We start from the raw sequence: 20,973 nt of genomic DNA on the forward strand, positions 1-20,973 counted from the left end.
GAATTCCATTTTGATTTATCTACAGTGCTGTCGAGTGTTTCTTTTTGTGTAGCTTTTCTTGTGGTTTGTCTAGGTGATGCATTATATATACATATAACTTACCACAGTCTTTTGATTGTGTCATTTTACCAGTTTGAGTGGCATACAGAAACCTTACCTCCCTTTATGCTTTCCTGTTTATGTTATGATTGCCTTTAATATTTCCTTTGCATTTATTTATAACCACATTGGCTATGTTATAATTTTTGGTTGAAGCTTCAAACATAATTTAGAAAAGTCAAGAGATGAAGAAAAGCCTGTTGTATTTACCCATATGTTTCTTACTGTGTTCTTCCTGATGTTCCAAGGTTCCATCTTTTATCATTTCCATTCTGTTTAGAGGGCTCCCTGTAGCCATTCTTTTAGTTGCATCTGCTGATGACAAATTCTCTTAGTTTTCCTTCGTCTGAGAGTGTTTGATTTCTCCTTCTTTCCTGAAGGACATTTTTGCCAGATTTAGGATTCTGGGTTAATGATTCTTTTCTTTCATCACTTCAAAAATATTTTGCCATTTTCAGCTGGCTTCCATCATTTCTGATGAGAAATTTGCTATAAGTTGAATTGTTATTGCACCGTAGTTAAGGTGTTGTTTTTCTCTGGCTGCTTTCAAGGTATTTTCATTGTCTTTAGTTTTCAGAGGTTTAATTATGATGTCTTAGTGTGGATTTCTTTGGGTTCATCCTGTTGGAATTTGCTGACTTTCTTGGATCTATAGATTTACATCTGTTGCCAAATTTGGAAAGTTTTCAGCCATTGCTTCTTAGAATACTTTTTTAACCCCACCCTTTTCTTTCCTATGTGGAGTTCAAGGACAAGAATGTTAGATCTTTTGTTATAGTCCCACAGATGCCTGGACTGTTCTTTTTTTGTTTTACTTTTTTTTATTGAGGTATAATTGACGTACAACGTTATATTAGTTTCAAATGTACAACTTAATGATTCAATATTTGTATATATTTCAGAATTATCACCACGATAGTCCAGTTAACATCTGTCACCATACAGTTACAATAATTTTTTTGGTCTTGTGATGAGAAACTTCATAATCCACTCTCCCAGCAACTTTAGAATATGCAACACAGTATTAACTATAGTCATCATGCTGAACAACACTACATTCCCATGACTTATTCATTTTATAACTTGAAATTTGTACCTTTTGACCACCCTCACCCATTTTGCCCACCCTCTACCCCACTTTAGGCAACCACCAATCTGTTCTCCATATCCATGAGCTTGGGTTTTCTTTTTTTTTTTAAGATTCCACATACAGGAAAGATCATATGGTATCTACCTTTTTGTGTCTGATTCATTTCACTTAGCATAATGCCCTCATGGTCCATTCATGTTGTTGCAAATGGCAAGATTTCATTCTTTTTTATGGCTGAATAATATTCCATTGTGTATATATACCACATTTTCTGTATCCATTCATCCATCAATGGACCCTTAGATAGTATCCATTTCTTGACTGTTGTGAATAATGCTGCAATGAACATGGTGGTGCAGATATCTTTTTGAATTAGTATTTTTGTTTTCTTCAGATACATACCTGGATGTGAATTGCTGGATCATATGGTAGTTCTATTTTTAATTTTTTGAGAAACCTACATAATGTTTTGCTTAGCGGCTATACCACTTTACGTTCCGATCTACGATGCAAAAGAGTTCTCTTTTCTCCACATCCTTGCCAACAGTTGTTATTTCTTGTCGTTTTGACGATAGCCATTCTGATAGATGTGAGGTGATATCTCATTGTGGTTTTGATTTGCATTTCCCTGATGATTAAGGATGTTGAGCACCTTTTCATGTATCTCTTGGCCATCTGTATGTCTTTTTTGGCAAAATGTCTTTTCAGATCCTTTCCCCGTTTTTTAATTGGATCATTTAGTTTTTTGCTATTGAGTTGTATGTGTTCTTTATATATTGTGGATATTAACTCCTTATCAAATATATGATTTGAAAATGTTTTCTCTCATTTGACAGGTTGCCTTTTCATTTTGTTGATGGTTTCCTTTGCTGTGTAGAAGCTTTTTAGCTTGATATAATTCCACTTGTTTGTTTTTGTTGTCAGATTCAAAAAATCTGACCAACCTCAAGGAGCTTACTGCCTGTGTTTTCTTTTAGGTCATTTGTTGTTTCAGGTCTTATATTCAAGTCTTTAATACATTTTGAGTTAATTTTTGTGTATGGTATAAGATAGTTGTCCAGTGTGATTCTTTTGCATGTGGCTGTCCAGTTTTCCCAACACTATTTATTGAAGAGACTGTCATTTCCCCATTGTGTATTCTTGGGTCCTTTGTCATAAATTAATTGACTGTGTATGTGTAGGTTTATTTTTTTTTCTCCCCAAAGCCCCAGTGCATGGTTGTATATCCTAGTTGTAAGTCCTTCTAGTTCTTCCAAGTGAGCTGCTCCACAGCATGGCAACTGACGGAGAGTTGGTGTGCTTCTGCACCCAGGAAACAAACCCAGGCCACTGAAGTGGTGAGAGTGCCAAACTTTAACCACTAGACCATCAGGGCTGCCTCTGTTCTATTTTTATGAAAAATGCCACCAGAATTTTGAAAGAGATTTCACTGTTATCTGTAGATCGCTTTGGATAGTGTGGACATTTTAACAATATTAATTTTTCCAACCATGAGCACATAATATATTTCCATTTATCTGTGTCTTCAGTTTCTTTCATCAATGTCTTATAGTTTTCAGAGTACAGGTCTTTCGCCTCCTTGGTTACGTTTATTCCTAGATATTTTATTCTTTTTGATGCAATTGTAGGTGAGATTGTTTTCTTAATTTTCTTTCTGATAGTTCGTTATTAGTGTATAGAAATGCAACAGATTTGTGTATCTTGCAACATTACTGAATTTGTTTATTAGTTTTAAGAATTTTTTGGTGGAGTCTTTAGGATTTTCTCTATATAATATTATGTCATCTGCGAATAGTGACAGATTTCTTTCTTTCTTTCCAATTGGGATGCTTTTTAGTTCTTACTTTTTTTTTTTTGCCTAACTGCTCTGGATAGGACTGCCAATACTGTGTTGAATACGAATAGTGAAAGTGGGCATCCTTATCTTATTCCTGATCCTATAGGAAAAGCTTTCAGCTTTTCATGGCTGAGTATGATATTAGGTGTGGGCTTGTCATATATGACCTTTATTATGTTGAAGTACGTTCCTTCTATACTGACTTTGTTGAGAGTTTTTATTATAAATCGATGTTGAATTTTGTCAGATGCTTTTTCTGTGTCTATTGAGATGATCATACGATTTTTATCCTTCATTTTGTTAATGTGGTGTATCACGTTAATTGATTTGCGGATGTGGAACCACCTTTGCATCCCTGGAATAAATCCCATTGGATCATAGAGTTTGAGGAGGAATGGCAGTAATTTTTCTTTAAGTGTTTGGTAGAATTCACCAGTGAAGATATCTGGTCCTGGACTTCTGTTTGTTGGGAAGTTTTTGATTACTGATTCTATCTCCTTGCTAGTAATCAGTCTGTTCAGATTATCTATTTCTTCATGATTCAGTCTTGGAAGATATGATATTTCTAGGAATTTATCCATTTCTTCCAGGTTGTCCAATTTGTTGGCATATAATTGTTCATAGTGGTCTCTTATGATCTTCCGTATTTCTTTGGTATCAGTTGTAATGTCTCTTTGTTTGTTTCTGATTTTATTTATTTGAATCCTCTTTCTTTTTTTTCTTACTGAGTCTAGCTAAAGGTTTATCAGTTTTGTTTATCTTTTCAAAGAACCAGCTCTTTGTTTCATTGATCTTTTTTATTGTCTTTTTATTCTCTATTTCACTTATTTTCACTTTGTTCTTTGTTCTTTCCTTCTTCCACTAACTTTGGGCTGCATTTGTCCTTTTTCTGCTACCTTGAGGTATAAAGTTAGGTTGCTTATTTGAGATTTTTCTTGTTTTTTGAGGCAGGCATTTATTACTGTGAACTTTCGTCTTACAACTGCTTTTGCTGCATCTCATAAGTTTTAGTGTGTTGTATTTCCATTTTCATTTTCTCAAGGTATTTTTTGATTTCTCTTTTGATTTCTTCATTGACCCATTGGTTGTTCAGTAGGATGTTGTTTAATCTCCACATATTTATGAATTTTCCAGTGTTCTTGTAATTGATTTCTAGTTTCATAATATTTTGGTAGGAAAAGATGCTTGATATGATTTCAGTCTTCTTAAAGTTATTAGTACTTGTTTTGTGGCCTAACATAGGATCTATTCTGGAGATTGTTTCATTTGCAGTTGAGAAGAATGTGTATTCTGTTGTATATATCTGTTGTCTGTCTGGTCTTACATGTCATTTAAGGGTGACATTTCTTTATTGATTTTCTGTTTGTATGATCTACCCTTTGATGTAAGTGGTGTATTAAAGTCCCCTACTATTATTGTACTGCTGTCTGTTTCTCCTTTTAGGTCTGTTAAGATTTGTTTTATATATTTAATTGGTCCTATCTTGGGTGCATAAATTTTTACAAACGTTCTATTCTCTTGTTGGATTGACCCCTTTATCATTTTGTAATGCCCTTGTCTCTTATTACAGCCTTTCTTTTAAAGTCTATTTTGTTTGATATAACTATAGCTGTCCTAGCTTTCTCTTGGATTCCATTTGCATGGAATATCTTTTTCCATCCCTTTACTTTCACTCTGTGTGTACCTTACATCTGAATTGAGTCTCTTGTAGGCAGTGTATAGATGCTTTTTTTTTTCAATCCGTTCAGCCACTCTGTGTCTTTTGATTGGAGAATTTAGTCCGTTTACATTTAATGTAACTATTGATAGGTATGTACTTAATGCCATTTTGTTAATTGTTTTCTGGCTGTTTTATAGTTCCTTTGTTTCTTACTTCTTCTCTTCCTCTCTTCCTTTGTGGTTTGATGACTTTTTTTAGTGGTATGCTTAGATTCCTTTCTTATTATCTTTTGTGTATCTACTGTAGGTTTTTGCTTTGTGGTTTCCCTGAGGCTCATACATATCAACATATATATATATGTGCTATATATGGCATATATGTGGTATGTATATATATACACCAATGTCCTTTAAGTTGATAGCATATTAAGTTTGAGCACATTCTGAAAGTCTACATTTTTACTCCCCACTCCCACATTTAAAATTTTTGATATCACATTTTATATTTTTTAATTTTGTGTATCCCTTAACCAATTGTTGTAATTATAGTTATTTTTACTACTTTTGTCTTTTAGCCTTCATATTGCCTTTATAATTGATTAGTCCACTACCTTTACTATATATTTACCTTTACCAGTGAGATTTTTACTTTCATATGTTTTCTTGTTTCTCATTAGTGCCCCTTCTTTTCAGCTTAAAGAAGTGCCTTTTACATTTCTTCTAAGGCCAATTTAGTGGTGATGAACTCCTTTAGCCTTTGCTTGTCTGTAAAACTCTTTTATCTCTCCTTCAATTCTGATTGATAACTTTATCAGGGAAAGTATTCTTGGTTGGATGTTTTTTCCTTTCATCACTTTGAATATGTTGTGCCACTCCCTTCTGGCCTGGAACTTTCTGCTGAAGAATCTGCTGATAGTTTTATGGGAGTTCCCTTGTATGTAACAAGTTGTTTTTCTCTTGGTGCTTTTAAGGTTCTCTCCTTGTTTTTGCCTTTTGGCATTTTAATTATAAAGTGTCTTGATGTGAGACTCTTTGAGTTCCTCTTATTTGTAACTCTCTGTGCTTCCTAGATCTTCATGTCTGTTTCCTTCTCCAAGTTAGGGAAGTTTTTAGCCATTATTATTTCAAATAAGTTTTCTGCCTCTTTCTCTCTTCTTTTTCTGGGATCCCCTATAATGCAGTGTTGGTCCTTTTAATGTTATCCCTTAATTCCCTTAAGCTATCTTCACATTTTTTCCTTCTTTTTTCTTTTTGTTACTCTGATTGTGTGAGTTTTACTGCCCTCTCTTCAAATTCACTCATCTTTTTTTCTGCTTCATGTTGTCTGATGTTGAATTCCTCTATTGTATTTTTAAAGTCGTTTTTTTTCCAGTGTATTTTCTCTTTCTTATTCAGATCGGGCAACTTCTATCTTCCTGTTCGCTGATTCTTTGCTGTTTTTTTCCATTATACTGTTGAGTCGATTTACTGACCTTTTAATTTTGGTTATTATATTTTTCAGTTTTAAAATTTCTATTTGGTTCTTTTTTATAAGTCTTCTTTTTCTTGTCTTTGGTTTTCTGTGTTTTCATATGTTTCAGGTGTGTTCGTAATTGTTCGTTGAAGCATTTTTATCATGGCTTCTTTAAAATCTTTGTCAGATTTTTCTAAGATCTCTCTCATCTAGGTATTTCCATCTATTGATTGTCTTTTTAAAATTAAGTTTGAGATCTTTCTGGTTTTTGGTGTGATGAGCGACTCTATTGAAACATAGATATTTTCATGTTATGTTCTGATACTCTGTTTAGCTGGCTTTCTGTGACACCGCTCTGGCAGAGCAATGGTGTGCTGCACTTTGTTACTGACAGATGGAGGTAGGAGTTCTGTTGGCTCCTCACATGATCTCCACGATTTGTTTGTCTGTTTTTTTATTTACTCATCCACTTGTTTCAGAGTATCCTATAATAAATGACTGTTGGACTATGCATTCAGGATTGGGACAGAGGTAGGACATCCAAAGAAGAGCATACAGATGCTCAAGGGCAAGGATGCTCTTTCAACTTCTGATTGTCTCTGGGCTTTTCAGCTAAGCAAAAAAGAGACATACTATTATTTAAAAGTAGAAAACATAGTACCCCTTTAGGAAGGTAAAGCTTTTCCTAGACCTGTTTTCTGAAAGAAATTCCCCAAGGGGATGTGTAGATGAGCCATCCTTGACAGGGATGGCTCATCTGAAGGCTCCTGTTAGTCACTGAAGGCTCCCGTTTGTCTGCGAGGGCTTGGACACCTCTCAGTGCTGGGCTAAGGGTGACTCCGCAAGGATGCCTGTGAACATAAGGGTGGTACTTCATGTGTAAATGTTTCTGATTCTCCATCTTGAACCCAATGTGGAATTTAAAGTGTTCATCTAGTTTTCTATGTGTTAGCTCTGGATACTACCACTGGGAGCTGTACTGGTGTAGTGGATTCGTGGTAGGCAACTTAATTTAGAGTTCAACTTAAGGCAACCTATGTTTAAGTGGAAGACCAGAATCCTTTGAATTATTTTCATCATGTAATTGTCTTGTAGGTACTTAAAAAAATCTCCTTAGTTGTGGAAATTTTCAAACATACACAGTAGAGAGAACTGTATAATGAAATACCACTTGCCCATTGCACATTTTAACTAGTGCTTTATCTTCCTCTGTAATAGTTCTATAAATGTATTACCTTTCATGAGTCATGTAAGCTGAGCAATTTTATTGAAACATTGTTTTTATTTTGAATTTCATTTCATAACGTGAAAATAATGGATAGAGTTTTTCTTTCTGTCTAGGAAATGTGCTGCTGATAAGTATTGACTTCATAACTTTGTGTTAAAAAGTTTTATACAACGTTTACAGAGAGGCAGTATATTATGGTGGCTAAGAGTGGTCTGTCCCACATGCCATACTTATCTGGTTGACCTTGGGCACGTTCTCTGTGCCTCAGTTTCCTCTTCCATGAAATACACTTACAGTACTACCTCTTGAGGTGGCTGTGAGGGTTACCTAATATGTGTAAAGTGCTTAAAACTGTTTTTGGCACATATTAAGCACTCTGGTATTACCTATTATTATCATACATTTTATCAACTTTACAACAAACTATGCCCAAGATACAGAGAGATTGGCTGTTTTCTTATCTTGTTTTCTAGATGTGAATGAACTGAAGGAGTGTCTTTCTGTGCTGGTTAAAGAGCAGCAAGCTCTGGCCATCCAGTCAGCCACCACCACCCTTTCAGCTCTGAGACTCAAGCAGAGGCTGGTCGTCTTGGAACGATATTTCATTGCCTTGAATAGAACGGTTTTCCAGGAGAATGTCAAAGTTAAGTGGAAAAGCAGCAGCATTTCTTTGCCTCCTGTGGACAAAAAAAGGTAATATATAATGAAGAAAGAATCCTGATACCAGCTAAAAATAAAATTTAGGCTATTTTGTTTAGGAAAGTTTAATTAAGGCTTTTAATATAGTCTCTCTTTTCATCTTATGAAATTTTATTCTTTCTTTCCCTTTTTGTATGTTTCATATAATCTGGAGAATGGCTTTGCCAGTTTGTTCACTTGGTAACAGGCTATGCTGTGTGATCTGTGCCATTATTTTAAAGATCCTTTTTTGTCAGTCTCTGTAGAAGCCAGCCAAAGGTTTAAATCAGCGTGTCTAAATTTGAAAATGGGATCTGAACATTATATTGTTTTTGTTTTGTTTTGTTTTGCTACTGGATAGGGAGTAGTCAGATTGTAATATTTAGTGCCTAACTAGTTCAGATGCTTCATTTTTTTCTTCCTAATGTGATTTTCTTATTCTTTTACTGCAAGAGATGCTTTCAGGCTTATGATTTTTTAATTTATTTTTTATTTTTTTTTATTTTATTGAGGTCATATTGGTTTATAGCAGTGTATAATTTCAGGTGTACATTATTATATCTCAGTTTCTGTATAGGCTGCAGCGTGCTCACCACCAATAGTCTAGTTTTTTCTTGATGACATTTTTTTTTTTTGAATGGGGAAGATTCGCTGTGAACTAACATCTGTGCCTATCTTCCTCTGTTTTGTATGTGAGTTGCCACCTCAGCATGACTGATAAGTGGTGTGGGTCCGTGCCCAGGATCCAAACCTGCGAATCCAGACTACCAAAGTGGAATTTGCCAAACTTAACCACTACGCCACAGGGCTGGCCCCCTCAGGCATATGATTTTTAATATATTGTTATACATCAGCAGATTTTCTCTGAGACATTAACTAACAGCCACTAAAATGCTTAAAGCTTGTGTAAAATTGTATTTTTCCAAAATGTAGCTATCTTCCAGATTTTTGTTCTCAGAAGGCTGGACTAAACAATTTACATATAGAACTCATATTTTATGTAGTTAAGAGAGTTGGTTTTATTTGATTGTAACATTGCCTTTTACTCTCTATACAACACATGGAAAGTCCAAGAGGCGGAAAGAAACGGGGAACTACCCTGAGATAAGAAGGGCTAAATGTAGCATATTTACTTATTTTTTTCTTTTTAAATCTAGTTGAAATCACATTACATGTCATATATTTTAGCAGCAGTTTTAAGATAAATCAAACCAAGTGAGAGAGGAAGATTCCTGCCTGTGATGATAGACAGTGGAACAGTTCTTTCTGTCCTTCTTGACTGGGTTATGGGTGGCCATCTGTGATGGTCATTGATCTGAGAGGGGTTCTGTGGATGTGGGTGGTAGATCCTAAGATTCTCTAAGCACTCCTTTATGTTTGTTGAATCAAACTGAATTCCCCAAGATGCAGAAGTGGCTGAAAGCCCAAGTGATTCTTCTCTGTGCTCTTTCCTTTGTGGTGAGATAGGGTTGATGGATTAATTGAAATCTATCTTTCATTAAATGGAGGAAATTCCTAAATTAAAAAAAAGTTATTTTAGGGGCCGGCCCGATGGCATAGCGGTTAAGTTCTCGTGCTCTGCTTTGGCGGCCTGGGGTTCCCAGGTTCAGATCCTGGGAGCAGACTGACGCACCGCTTATCAAGCCGTGTGTGGCAGCGACCCATATAAAGTAAAGGAAGATGGGCACAGATGTTAGCACCGGGCCAATCTTCCTCAGCAAAAAGAGGAGGATTGGCAACAGATGTTAGCTCAGAGCTAATCTTCCTCGCCCCCCCCAAAATTATTTTGAGATAATCGTGGATTCACAGGTAGTTATAAGAAATAGTACAGATAGATGCCCTTTCACCCAGTTTCCCCCAGTGGTAGCGATTTGCAAAACTGTAGTACAGTGTCCAACTAGGGTATCAACTTTGATACAGTTTACCTGTCTTACTCAGATTTCCTCAGTTTTACATGCTCTCAACTCTGTGTATGTGTATATTTCCATATGATTTTATCACAGGTATAGATTTCTATCACCACTGCCAGAGTCAGGGTACAGGACAAGGACCTTTGTTATAGGCACATTCACCTCCTTCCTCTCCCCTCAACCCCTGCCTTAACCTCTGGCACCCACTAGTCTGTTCTCTGAGTCTGTTATGTAACCGTTTTTGTTTTTGTTTTTTTTTGGTGAGGAAGATCAGCCCTGAGCTAACATCTGTTGCCAATCTTCCTCTTTTTTTGCTGAGGAAGATTGGCCCTGGGCTAACATCTGTGCCCATCTTCCTCCATTTTATATGTGGGACGCCTGCCATAGCATGGCTTGATGAGCAGTACATAGGTCTAGTCCCTGGATCTGAACCTGTGAACACTCGGCCGCCGAAGCGGAGTGAGAAAACTTAAACACTGTGCGGCTGGGCTGGCCCCATATCATGTAACCCTTTGACGCTGGCTTTTTTCACTCAGCATTAGTCCCTTGAGATTCTTCCAAGTAGTTGCATGTATCACCGTGGCTGAGTATTCCATGGTATGGATGTACCACATTTGTAACCATTCAATGTTGAAGGACATCTTGGTTATTTACAATTTTTGAGGATTATTAATAGAACTGCTCTGAATATTAGTAGATAGGTTTTTGTGTGAACCTGACTTTATTTCTCTGGAATAAATGCCCTAGAAGTGCAGTTATTAGGTCTTACGTTTAGGTTTGTAAGACATTGCCATACTCTTTTCCCAGATAGCTGTACCATTTTACGTTCTCACCAGGCATGTGTGAGTGATCCAGTTTCTCCACATCCTGGTCAGCATTTGGTATTGTCACTTTTTAATTTTAGCCATTCTATTAGATGTGTAGTGATATCTCCTAAATTTTTGTAGATTTCTTTTTCTCAACTAATTGGATAGTGGTGGGTTTTACCTATTTTGTAGAACTAGCTGCGTGTTTGATAGTTGACTGGTGTGAATGGGAGTGGGTCCAAGCTATTTTTTTTTTTCCCCCTTGAATATCTTTAAAATAGAGAGCCACTTGTCGAAGATTTAGCAGTTCTTACACGGTACAAATTTAAGGCTGTTGGGATTTTTCTCCAGCGACAAGGTCACAATTGCCTAATGGGAGCCCTAGCTCATGCTTCTCCTGGAGCAGCTTTCTCAGAGGGCCCTTTGTCTAGGGTGCTTCTCCCACATCATCTGAATAAACTTAGTTTGTGTTCTCTCTGTTTTAAAGACCACATGTCTTATTATACATCTGTATCTTGTAATGTTTGTGTTTCTCATTCAGAAATAAAATTTATACCTCCTTTTTCCTGTATTCCAGGCACCCAGTCCTCTGCTTAGAGGCAGCCACGCATTACAGTTTCTTATGTCTCCTCATAGAGCTCCACGTGTATTGTTCAGGATTCACAGATACCTGTATACTAGCTGCCTCAGTTGGATCATCACCTCCTTCACTGCTTATTTCACTTGACGTTGTATTTTGGAGAGATCATTCCATATCATTACCCGTTTTTAGTAGCGTTTCTGCCTGATTATGAAAGCAAATTATAGTAAATTTGGAGAATACTGTGTATAGTAGAAATATTCAATAGTGTCAAGTTGAAAATAAAAGTATTGGTTATGCATGATTGAGTTTATATTGTCCACACATTTTTGTATTCTAGTATTTTTTAGGTTGATTTTTTTCTGTTATTTGTATAACTTTTTAAAAACATGCAAAATGAAACCATCTTATTAAATTAATGTATATAATACATTATATACATATATATACTGAAAAGCTTAAAAAGACACATGAGAATGATAATCATTAAATTCAAGAGAGGGTAACCTCAGCAGGGTGGGGATGAAAGGGAATAGGATAGTATGTGGGGCCTCCAAAGCCAGCAGTCATACAGGCCCGAAAAGGGAAAGATCCAGAGCAAGTACGGCCAAGCGTTCCGATTCCACAGACCTGGCGCAGAGTCTCAGGCGTTGGTCGTAGTCTCTGTGTGCTCCTCACTCACTTCACCTGCCTGTTCTTTACTACATGAGGTTTAATTCCACCATTTATGTATTTATCTGTTAATTTTCTGTTTCCCATCTATCTCCCCCCAACTAATAATATCAGCTTCCAGAGATTTTTTTGAGAGCATTTTTATGAGTCATTTAAATGTCTTTTTCTTTTCCTTAAAGAGAAAACTTCCTTTACAAAGGACATTTGATAAAAGTTTTTGGGGGCCAGCCCTGTGGCCTAGTGGTTAAGTTTGGCACGCTCCGCTTTGGCAGCCCAGGTTCAGTTCTTGGGTGTGGACCTACACCACTCCTCAGCGGCCATGCTGTGGCAGCGACCCACATGCAAAATAGAGGAAGATTGGCACAGATGTTAGCTCAGGCTGAATCTTCCTCAGCAAAAAAAAAAAAAGTTTTTAAAAAATGAAACTAAAAGTCACTTGTGATCCTGTCATCTAAAGAAACCCATTGATCGCATATTGGTACAAATCCTTTCATGTAATTTATTTTATTTTAGTATTTGCACATTCCTCTGACTGATCAGTTTCACAACCCTCATGTGTGTTGTCTGCAGTTCCCGGCCCACAGGCAAAGGGGTGGAAGGACTTGCAAGAGTCGGATCCCGAGCAGCTCTCTCCTTTGCCTTTGCCTTCTTACGCAGGGCCTGGCGGTCAGGTACGTGTAGCATGGTGTTCTGTGTCCCTACCACATCAGGAGACTTAGGTTCTCCTCTCAGTTCTGCCACCACATGCCCTTGGGCCTGGGTGCTTGAGGCCTGGGAGCATCCCATATGCTTTCTGTGCCTTATTTTCCTTCTTTGCAAAGTGAGAGACTTCAGAGTCTGTTGGATCTTTCAGGTCTGTGCTTCTTTAAAAAAAAAAAAAAAAGAGTGTGTATGCACACACATCTCAGGTAAACCACTGCAGTGCCTTAGTACTGATTTATTTTCTAGGAGAGCAAGAAGTTAGAATTGCTTGTGTGAGAGTCATAAAATAAAGAACTGACTTTGGGGCAACTGTGTTAAATTTTAGTCTTGAGTTCTTGGGGTATCTCATTGAGAGGAAAGTGAGGGATTGAAAATGTGACAATGGTGTCCTCTCACGCTGAGGGGTAGGAGGCCTATCTGGGAAGGTGAAGAGAGCTTTGCTTGTCAGTGCTGCCCGAGGAGTGGGTGGCCTCCGCTGATATGTATGTGTGCCCAGGGGAGGACGCAGACCTCTGCAGTGAGCTGTTGCAGGAGTCCCTGGATGCCCTGAGAGCCTTGCCTGAGGCCTCTCTCTTCGATGAGAGCACGGTATCCTCTGTGTGGCTGGAGGTGGTAGAAAGAGCAACCAGGTTCCTCAGGTCCGTCGTGACGGGGTAAGTTCTTTCTTTTCACATCTTACTGTGTGAACAGTTCCAGCATGCTTCAAAGTCTTGTCTCCCTTCTTCTCTTTAGAGCTAAGAAACTTAGTAGATTGGTTCCTGGTGTGTGTTTCCAGGACATCCTCAGCTCTGTGATTCCAGTTCTTGGTTCTCAGCTTTTCAGATGTTTGATTTTTGATATTCTGATTGGACCCATGAAGCTGTCATATAGAATGGGATGGAAAACAAAAGATGCTTTTGTAATTTATTTTTTCGGGATATTTTATGATTCGGGGATCAGCCATTCCTGAAGTGTTTGAGCACCTATGTGTGCCTCTCAGTGAGAATGTGGATGCCACCATTCTGAATGATGGGTGTTATCTTAATAGACAATGTGGAATTAAAAAACTACTCAAGATCAAAATGTTTAAACCTACATCTAGTCTTTTCAGTGTAAAAAAATTTGAATGTGAATCATTTTTCTGTAAGGAAAATCATGAACTCTGGTCTTGAGTCCTATGTATTTTTGTTAATGGTTTTTAAATTTAAAGAAAATGTATATAGTTAGTACAAAATTCAACAGCCAAGATAGGCTTAGAAGACAAGTGAGTCTCTTCCCATTCCCTTCACCAGAGGTCAATTCTATGCCCCTTCCAGCAAGGAGGGACACCTGTGGTCTCCATGCCAGTGGGCTGTGAATTTGGGTTCTCAGAGTGCTGGTGAAGGGATTGCCACGGGGTTAGGGCTAGGGGCCCTGAAAATAGGCTTGGAATTAATGTCAAAAGTTCAACTGTAATGGTGATGTTGGAGGAGCCTCCCTCTTCTGTCTTGGGTTAAGAAGACCTATTATTTACTATTGAAGAACAAGGAAACTTTTTAATTACTGCTTTGATCAGAGATAAAAATAAGCATAGACATTTTTTGCCTATAGATTCTTAGGTGGTTTTAGAAATTGATTCTTCTCCAATTCTCTAGAGGAATATTGACATTCTAATAGCCTTACATGTCTTTGAAACTGAAAACATATCTAAACATTTTTCTACTCATGGATTAAATAATGATACAAATAATTTTATGTTACGAAAACTTGGATTATATCTTCTAATGTAATCATCTTATAGTATCTGAATTAATACTTTTAATAAAAACATATCTTTACAAGTTAATTGTACACTTTAAAATCTCTGATTAAATTTGAGTAGCAAGTCTCAGAAACTTGATTCTAAATATTAAAAATGTATTTCTGCATGGGAGAGAGAACATAATTAACGAGGTTTTAGTGTTATCTTAAGCGTGTGCTGTCTTGAAGCTCTGACGTTACTTGGTTCCTTATCCACTGTTGTCATTTCAGGGATGTTCACGGAACGCCTGGTACCAAAGGGCCAGGAAGCATCCCCCTGCAGGACCAGCACCTGGCCCTGGCCATCCTGTTAGAGCTGGCTGTGCAGCGAGGCACGCTGAGGTGAGGTGCCATAGGCCAGGAGTACCTCATGCCTCTGTACCCAAACATCTGAATCATTTGTGATTGTAGGAAACGTGTGGTGTTCTGTAATCAAAGAACCGTGTCCCAGGACCCTCTCTTCTTTCAAACCTGTGTACACTTAGGTTTTCTTCACTTCCTTTTTTATGTTCCACTTTTAGTAGTCTAGGAACTGGTTTTCTTTCCTCTTAATTTTCTTCAAATAATTATTTTTATTCCATTAAGTTAAGGTCCTAGAAAGTCCCTGTAGAAAGTGCTGTTTGAGCTTCTTAACTGGTTTTATATTTCTTATCCACAGAAGGGAGAGGTCTTGTGCTAAAAGCTTGGTGTTGATTCATTGATTTTACTGCCAAGAATTGTTTTCATGGCATTATTTTAGTTTCCTTTCAAATCTAAAGTATTTCTTCAATTTTATTTGGCTGTCTGCTTTTATGTTTGACAGACTGTGGCAAAAAATGTTAACCTGTGTTTACTAGAGATTAAAGATATTTTCTCTTTCAGCCAAATGTTATCTGCTGTCCTGTTGTTGCTTCAGTTGTGGGACAGTGGGACACAGGAAACTGACAATGAGCGGTCCGCCCAGGGCACCAGCGCCCCCCTTCTCCCTTTGCTGCAGAGATTCCAGAGCATCATCTGCAGTAAAGACACCCCTCATACAGAGGGTGACACTCACGTAAGTATCAGAATGAGGCTTTGCATTTAAGTAGCTCTTTTCATTTCAGTTATCCTAAAAGAGTTAGACTTTTATAAGCAAGACCAGAGCACATGTCTGGTGGCAGTGGTTGTTTCTAGGAGGGAGTGTGTATTTGGTGGTTACAACAGTGAGTCAGATGTGGGACAGGTGTGGGAGGTCATGGGGTGAGTTACAGTTGATGCGGCAGGACATCACACAAGCACCTTAGGATTCTTTGAAGCAACTAAGGATTGGCCAGAGCTTGCTCTGTTCTATAGACCCTGGGCTCTGTTTGTTCTGAATTGTGTATACTTAGTAGGAGGAATGTATTTGTTGATATTTATCAATTTGTTCTCTTTGAGAGACCCATCTGCTGCCTTGTTGACCACGCAGGTTTCTTTCTGCTGAACTTGAGCCATTGAGCCTTTGTGTTTATGGCTTTAGTACTTGCATGTTCCAAACAGCCACTTGTGTCGTGCTTTGGCTGTGATGGGGAGGGAGTTTAAGATGCAGTGGAAGGTGTAAAGAAGGCATGCTCACTTTCACGAGGGAGCGAGTTAGTAGAGGCATGAAGATGGGTAAAGATCCTGGTGATAGTTCAGGAACGAAGCGTGCGAGTCAAGCAGTTCCTTATGAGCGCTTGCAGTGATAACGGGGCAGGGGTGAGAGGGCAGTGCAGAAGTTGAGGCTCAGCTGGAGAGGGAAGGAGCATGTGTCCGGTTCAGAGGAGGTGCTCTACCGTGAGGTCTCACTCTGTCCACATTGAAAGTGCGCATGCATGCAGTTGCCTAGTGGGTAATGCTTATTTGTTTTGACCCTGCTTAGAGGAGCCAGGTTAGTCTTCCTCCTCCATATGCCATTTATGGAGAAGATCTCAGATCAGTGAGCACCATCTCTGTGGGCAACACAGACGCAAGTCTGAAATGCATATTTATTTATTTATTTTTTATTGATGTTTTAATGGTTTCTAACATTGTGAAATTTTGGGTTGTACATTTTTGTTTGTCCATCACCATATATATGACTCCCTTCACCCCTTGTGCCGACCCCCCACCCCCACTGCCCCTAGTAACCACAGTCCAGTTTTCTCTGTCCATGTGTTGGTTTATATTCCACATATGAGTGAGATCATACAGTGTTTGTCTTTCTCTTTCTGGCTTATTTCACTTAACATAATACGCTCCAGGCCCATCCATGTTGTTGCAAATGGGACGATTTTGTCTTTTTTTTATGGCTGAGTAGTATTCCATTGTATATATATACCACATTTTCTTAATCCAATCGTCAGTCGAGGGACACTTAGGTTGCTTCCACTTTTTGGCTATGGTGAATAATGCTGCAATGAACATAGGGGTGCATAAGCCTCTTTGGATTGTTGATTTCAGGTGCGTTGGATAGATTCTCAGTAGTGGGATGGCTGGATCATAGGGCATCTCTATTTTTAATTCTTTGAGGAATCTCCATACCGTTTTCCATAGAGGCTGCACCAATTTGCATTCCCACCAGCTGTGTATGAGGGTTCCTGTTTCTCCACATCCACTCCAACATTTGTTGTTTTTTGTCTTGGTGATTATAGCCATTCTAACGGGCGTGAGGTGGTATCTTAGCGTTGTTTTGATTTGCATTTCCCTGATGATGAGTGATGTTGAGCATCTTTTCATGTGCCTATTGGCCATCTGTATATCTTCCTTGGAGAAGTGTCTGTTCATTTCCTCTGCCCATTTTTTGATTGGGTTGTTTGTTTTTTTGTTGTTCAGTTGTGTGAGTTCTTTATATATTATGGAGATCAACCCCTTGTCAGATGTATGTTTTGCAAATATTCTCTCCCAGCTGGTTGGTTGTCTGTTCATCTTGATTCTGGTTTCATTTGTCTTATAAAAGCTCTTTAATCTGATAAAGTCCCACTTGTTTATTTTTTCTTTAGTTTCCCTAGTCTGGGTAGGCATGTCATCCGAAAAGATTCCTTTAAAACCAATGTCAAATAGTGTGTTGCCTATATTTTCTTCTATGAATTTTATAGTTTCAGGTCTCACTTTCAGGTCTTTGATCCATTTTGAGTTAATTTTTGTGAATGGCGATAGCACATGGTCCACTTTCATTCTTTTGCATGTGGCTGTCCAGTTTTCCCAACACCATTTATTGAAGAGACTTTCCTTTCTCCATTGCATGTTCTTAGCACCTTTGTCAAAAATTAGCTGTCCGTATATGTGTGGTTTTATTTCTGGGCTTTCAATTCTGTTCCATTGATCTGTGTGTCTGTTTTTGTACCAGTACCATGCTGTTTTGATTACTATTGCTTTGTAGTATGTTTTGAAGTCAGGGATTGTGATGCCTCCTGCTTTGTTCTTATTTTTTTTAGGATTTCTTTAGCTATTCAGGGTCTTTTGTTGCACCATATAAATTTTAGTATTCTTTTTTCTATTTCTGTGAAGAATGTCATTGGGATTCTGATTGGGATTGCATTGAATCTGTAGATTGCTTTAGGTAATATAGACATTTTAACTATGTTTATTCTTCCAATCCACGTGCATGGGATATCTTTCCATTTCTTTATGTCATCATGGATTTCTTTCAATAATGTCTTGTAGTTCTCATTGTATAGGTCCTTCACCTCCTTGGTAAGATTTATTCCTAGGCATTTTATTCTTTTTGATGCAATTGTAAATGGTATTATCTTTTTGAGCTCTCTTTCTGTTAGTTCATTATTAGCATATAGAAATGCAACTGATTATTGTAGATTGAAGAAATGCATATTTTTAAATAAATATTAGAAAAAGAGCATTGAACAGAGTGGCTCACTGTGTTGGCCTTTCTTGTGTGTGGCGTACCTCATGAAGCATGTCACCTAAGTTGTCACTGTGTCTAGTCCCAGGATGCCAAGGCTGGTGGTGGAGCAGGGCCTGCCCGGGCCCTGGGTCTGAACCCCTGGGACTACTGCTTTTTAGTATTTAAGTGGTTGCTAACCTATTCCGGTAAAGATCTACTATTTCTCTGATTTTGTCTACCAACTTTTCTCCTTCCTCCAAGTTTTGTGTTCCCTTTCTTTTCTTTTTTTCAGGCCTGAGGGCCTTCTTGAGTATTTCTTGTAGTGGGGGTCTCGTGGCCATGAACTCCCTTAGCTTTTGTTTATCTGGGAGAGTTACTATTTCTCCATCATATTTGAAGGATATTTTTGCTGGATAGAGTATTCTTGGCTGAAAGTTTTTGTCTTTCAGTATTTTGAATCTATCATTCCAGTCTCTTCTAGCCTGAAAAGTTTCTGTTGAGAAATCCGCTGAGAGCCTGATGGGAGTTCCTTTGTACGTTATTTTTTGTTTTTGTCTAGCTGCCCTTAATATTGTTTCTTTGTCGTTGACCCTGGCTAGCCTTACCACTAGGTGTCGTGGGTGAAGGCCTTTGTCTGTTAATATATATAGGTGTCCTGTTGGCTTCGCTTACTGGTATTTCCTGCTCCTTCCCCAGATTTGGGAAATTCTCAGCTATTATTTCCTTGAATAGGCTCTCTGTTCCTCTTTCCCTCTCCTCTCCCTCAGGAATACCTATAATTCTTATGTTACATTTTCTAATAGAGTCAGATATTTCTCGGAGTCTTTCTTCATTTCTTTTTAGTCTTAGTTCTCTCTCCTCTTCCATCTGGAGTATATCTGTATTCCTATCCTCTAAAGTACTAATTCTTTCCTCCATATTGTCAGCTCTGTTCTTTCAAGATTCCAGATTCTCCTTTATCTCCTCCATTGTGTTCTTCATGTCCATCAGCACTGATTGGTTTTTCTTTATGATTTCAATCTCTTTTGTGAAGAAACTCCTAATCTCATTGAATTGTTTGTCTGTGTTGTCTCGTATTTCGTTGAGTGTTTTTATGATAGCTATTTTGAAATCTCTGTCATTTAGTTTATGGATTTCTGTGTCTTTGGGGTTGATTTCTGGGTGCTTGTCATTTTGTTTCTGGTCTGGTGATTTCATATATTTTTGCATTGTGGTTCCTGTGTTGGTTTTGTTTTTCCTCATCCTGGAAGTCTCTGGTTGCGATTTCCACCTGCCGCCACTGTCTGGTGGTAAAGGGCTGTGTAGTCTAAGCCCCCTGTGCTCTGCCCCGCTTTTTCTGCTGCGATCCGCAGTTTTGTTTTGTTTTTTCCCGCTGCGATCCACGGGTCCAGTCGTTTGATCTGGTCTGCCTCGGATCGCTAGGTCTGGTCTGGTCGAGCTGCAGAGTCCGGGTTGCAGGGAGGGGGGAGCTCTCTTTTGCCCTCTGGGTCCCTGACGTGGGAGGCTTCTCGTTTGCCCCTTTATCTGCTCTCTGGGGTGCTCAGATGTTGATGGTAGCCCTGTGGCTCCTCTGAGTCCTCTGTGCGGGAGTTTCCCACTGGCTGAGAGAGCCCGAAGAGCCACGGTTTCCCCGCCGAGGGCCGCCCCTCTCCCCTCTCTGGGAGCCGCGCCGACCGGGATCGCTGATCTGATGGGGAGGGAGAGGAGTTCTCCTTACCTCTCCCCACTTCCTCCGGGGGCCCAGCACGTTCTGCTCTCAGATGTGCGGCAGTGTGGATCCCTCCGCTCTAGGTTTTCACTGTCTGGGATTCCGTTGTTGGTCTGTGACTGTTGCTTTTGTTGTATCTTGTTGGGGGAAGAGTTCACGGGAAAGCTCACTCCGCCATGATGCTCAATGATAATCTGGGACTACTGCTTTTTAGAGGTACAAATTTGATTTTGCAGGTCTTTTCTGGAAAGACTTAGCCATTCCATTATAAAGTTGCAGCCTAATTTTTTTTTTATCGCTTGGCAGTCTCTGATGATAATAAGGCTATTCTGCCTTTAGAGGAGTTAGAATTATTACTTAATGGGCAAATAAAATTACGTTCTCTTCAGAGTGGGCATTTATAAAAATATAAGTGGTTTTTGTTTTCAGTTTTCCAAGCCAGGTTTAGGTACAATGCTGTGTTCCCAGGAAGCTTGCTCTGTGTTCTTCCAAGGGTCTTTGGGGCAGTGAGCCTGCAGGGTGCTGGGCGGTGTCATTGACCTGTGTGAAGTTGGCACATGGGTGATGAATGTATGCAGTTGTACAGCAAGTGTGTAAGTGTATAGGTGTGCAGTGCCAATGCATCAGCAGCATTTCTCATTTGATGGCCCAAAGGAGCAGATTTACAGATAATGTATTAACTGTGAATACCAAAATATAAAGAGCGGTTAGAGCTCACTTTGATTTTTTCCGCTGTTTCTGAAGATGCTTGTGTACTTTTCTTTTCTAGCTTCTGTCCGGCCCCCTGAGCCCCAATGAGAGTTTCCTGAGGTACCTTACTCTTCCACAAGACAATGAACTCGCGATTGACCTACGACAAACTGCGGTTGTTGTCATGGCCCATTTAGACCGCCTGGCTACTCCCTGTATGCCGCCTCTGTGTAGCTCTCCAACATCTCATAAGGTGTGTGTGATAGTGATGCTTATTCTTTGTATGTTCTACAGTTATACCACT

At 38.8% G+C, this 20,973-nt stretch overlaps 1 protein-coding gene across 12 annotated transcripts in view; it reads left to right on the forward strand.

Moving 5' to 3' along the window:
* Positions 1-20,973, forward strand: part of HERC2 (HECT and RLD domain containing E3 ubiquitin protein ligase 2) — a 236,909-nt gene that overhangs the window by 53,163 nt on the left and 162,773 nt on the right. For all 12 annotated transcript variants that reach the window (XR_015551576.1, XM_087428800.1, XM_087428792.1 and 9 more), the window contains 6 exons: positions 7,840-8,059; positions 12,583-12,683; positions 13,211-13,367; positions 14,704-14,814; positions 15,334-15,505; positions 20,749-20,922. Coding sequence is in view for 11 of the 12 variants with exons in the window: in XM_087428800.1 (XP_087284926.1) it covers positions 7,840-8,059; positions 12,583-12,683; positions 13,211-13,367; positions 14,704-14,814; positions 15,334-15,505; positions 20,749-20,922 (935 nt within the window). In the remaining variant the exon portion in view is untranslated. The remainder of the gene's footprint in view (positions 1-7,839; positions 8,060-12,582; positions 12,684-13,210; positions 13,368-14,703; positions 14,815-15,333; positions 15,506-20,748; positions 20,923-20,973) is intronic.

This window comes from Ceratotherium simum, chromosome 3 (assembly GCF_057802395.1).
Source record: "Ceratotherium simum simum isolate JZ-2026a chromosome 3, ASM5780239v1, whole genome shotgun sequence".
Taxonomy (NCBI): Eukaryota; Metazoa; Chordata; class Mammalia; order Perissodactyla; family Rhinocerotidae; genus Ceratotherium; species Ceratotherium simum.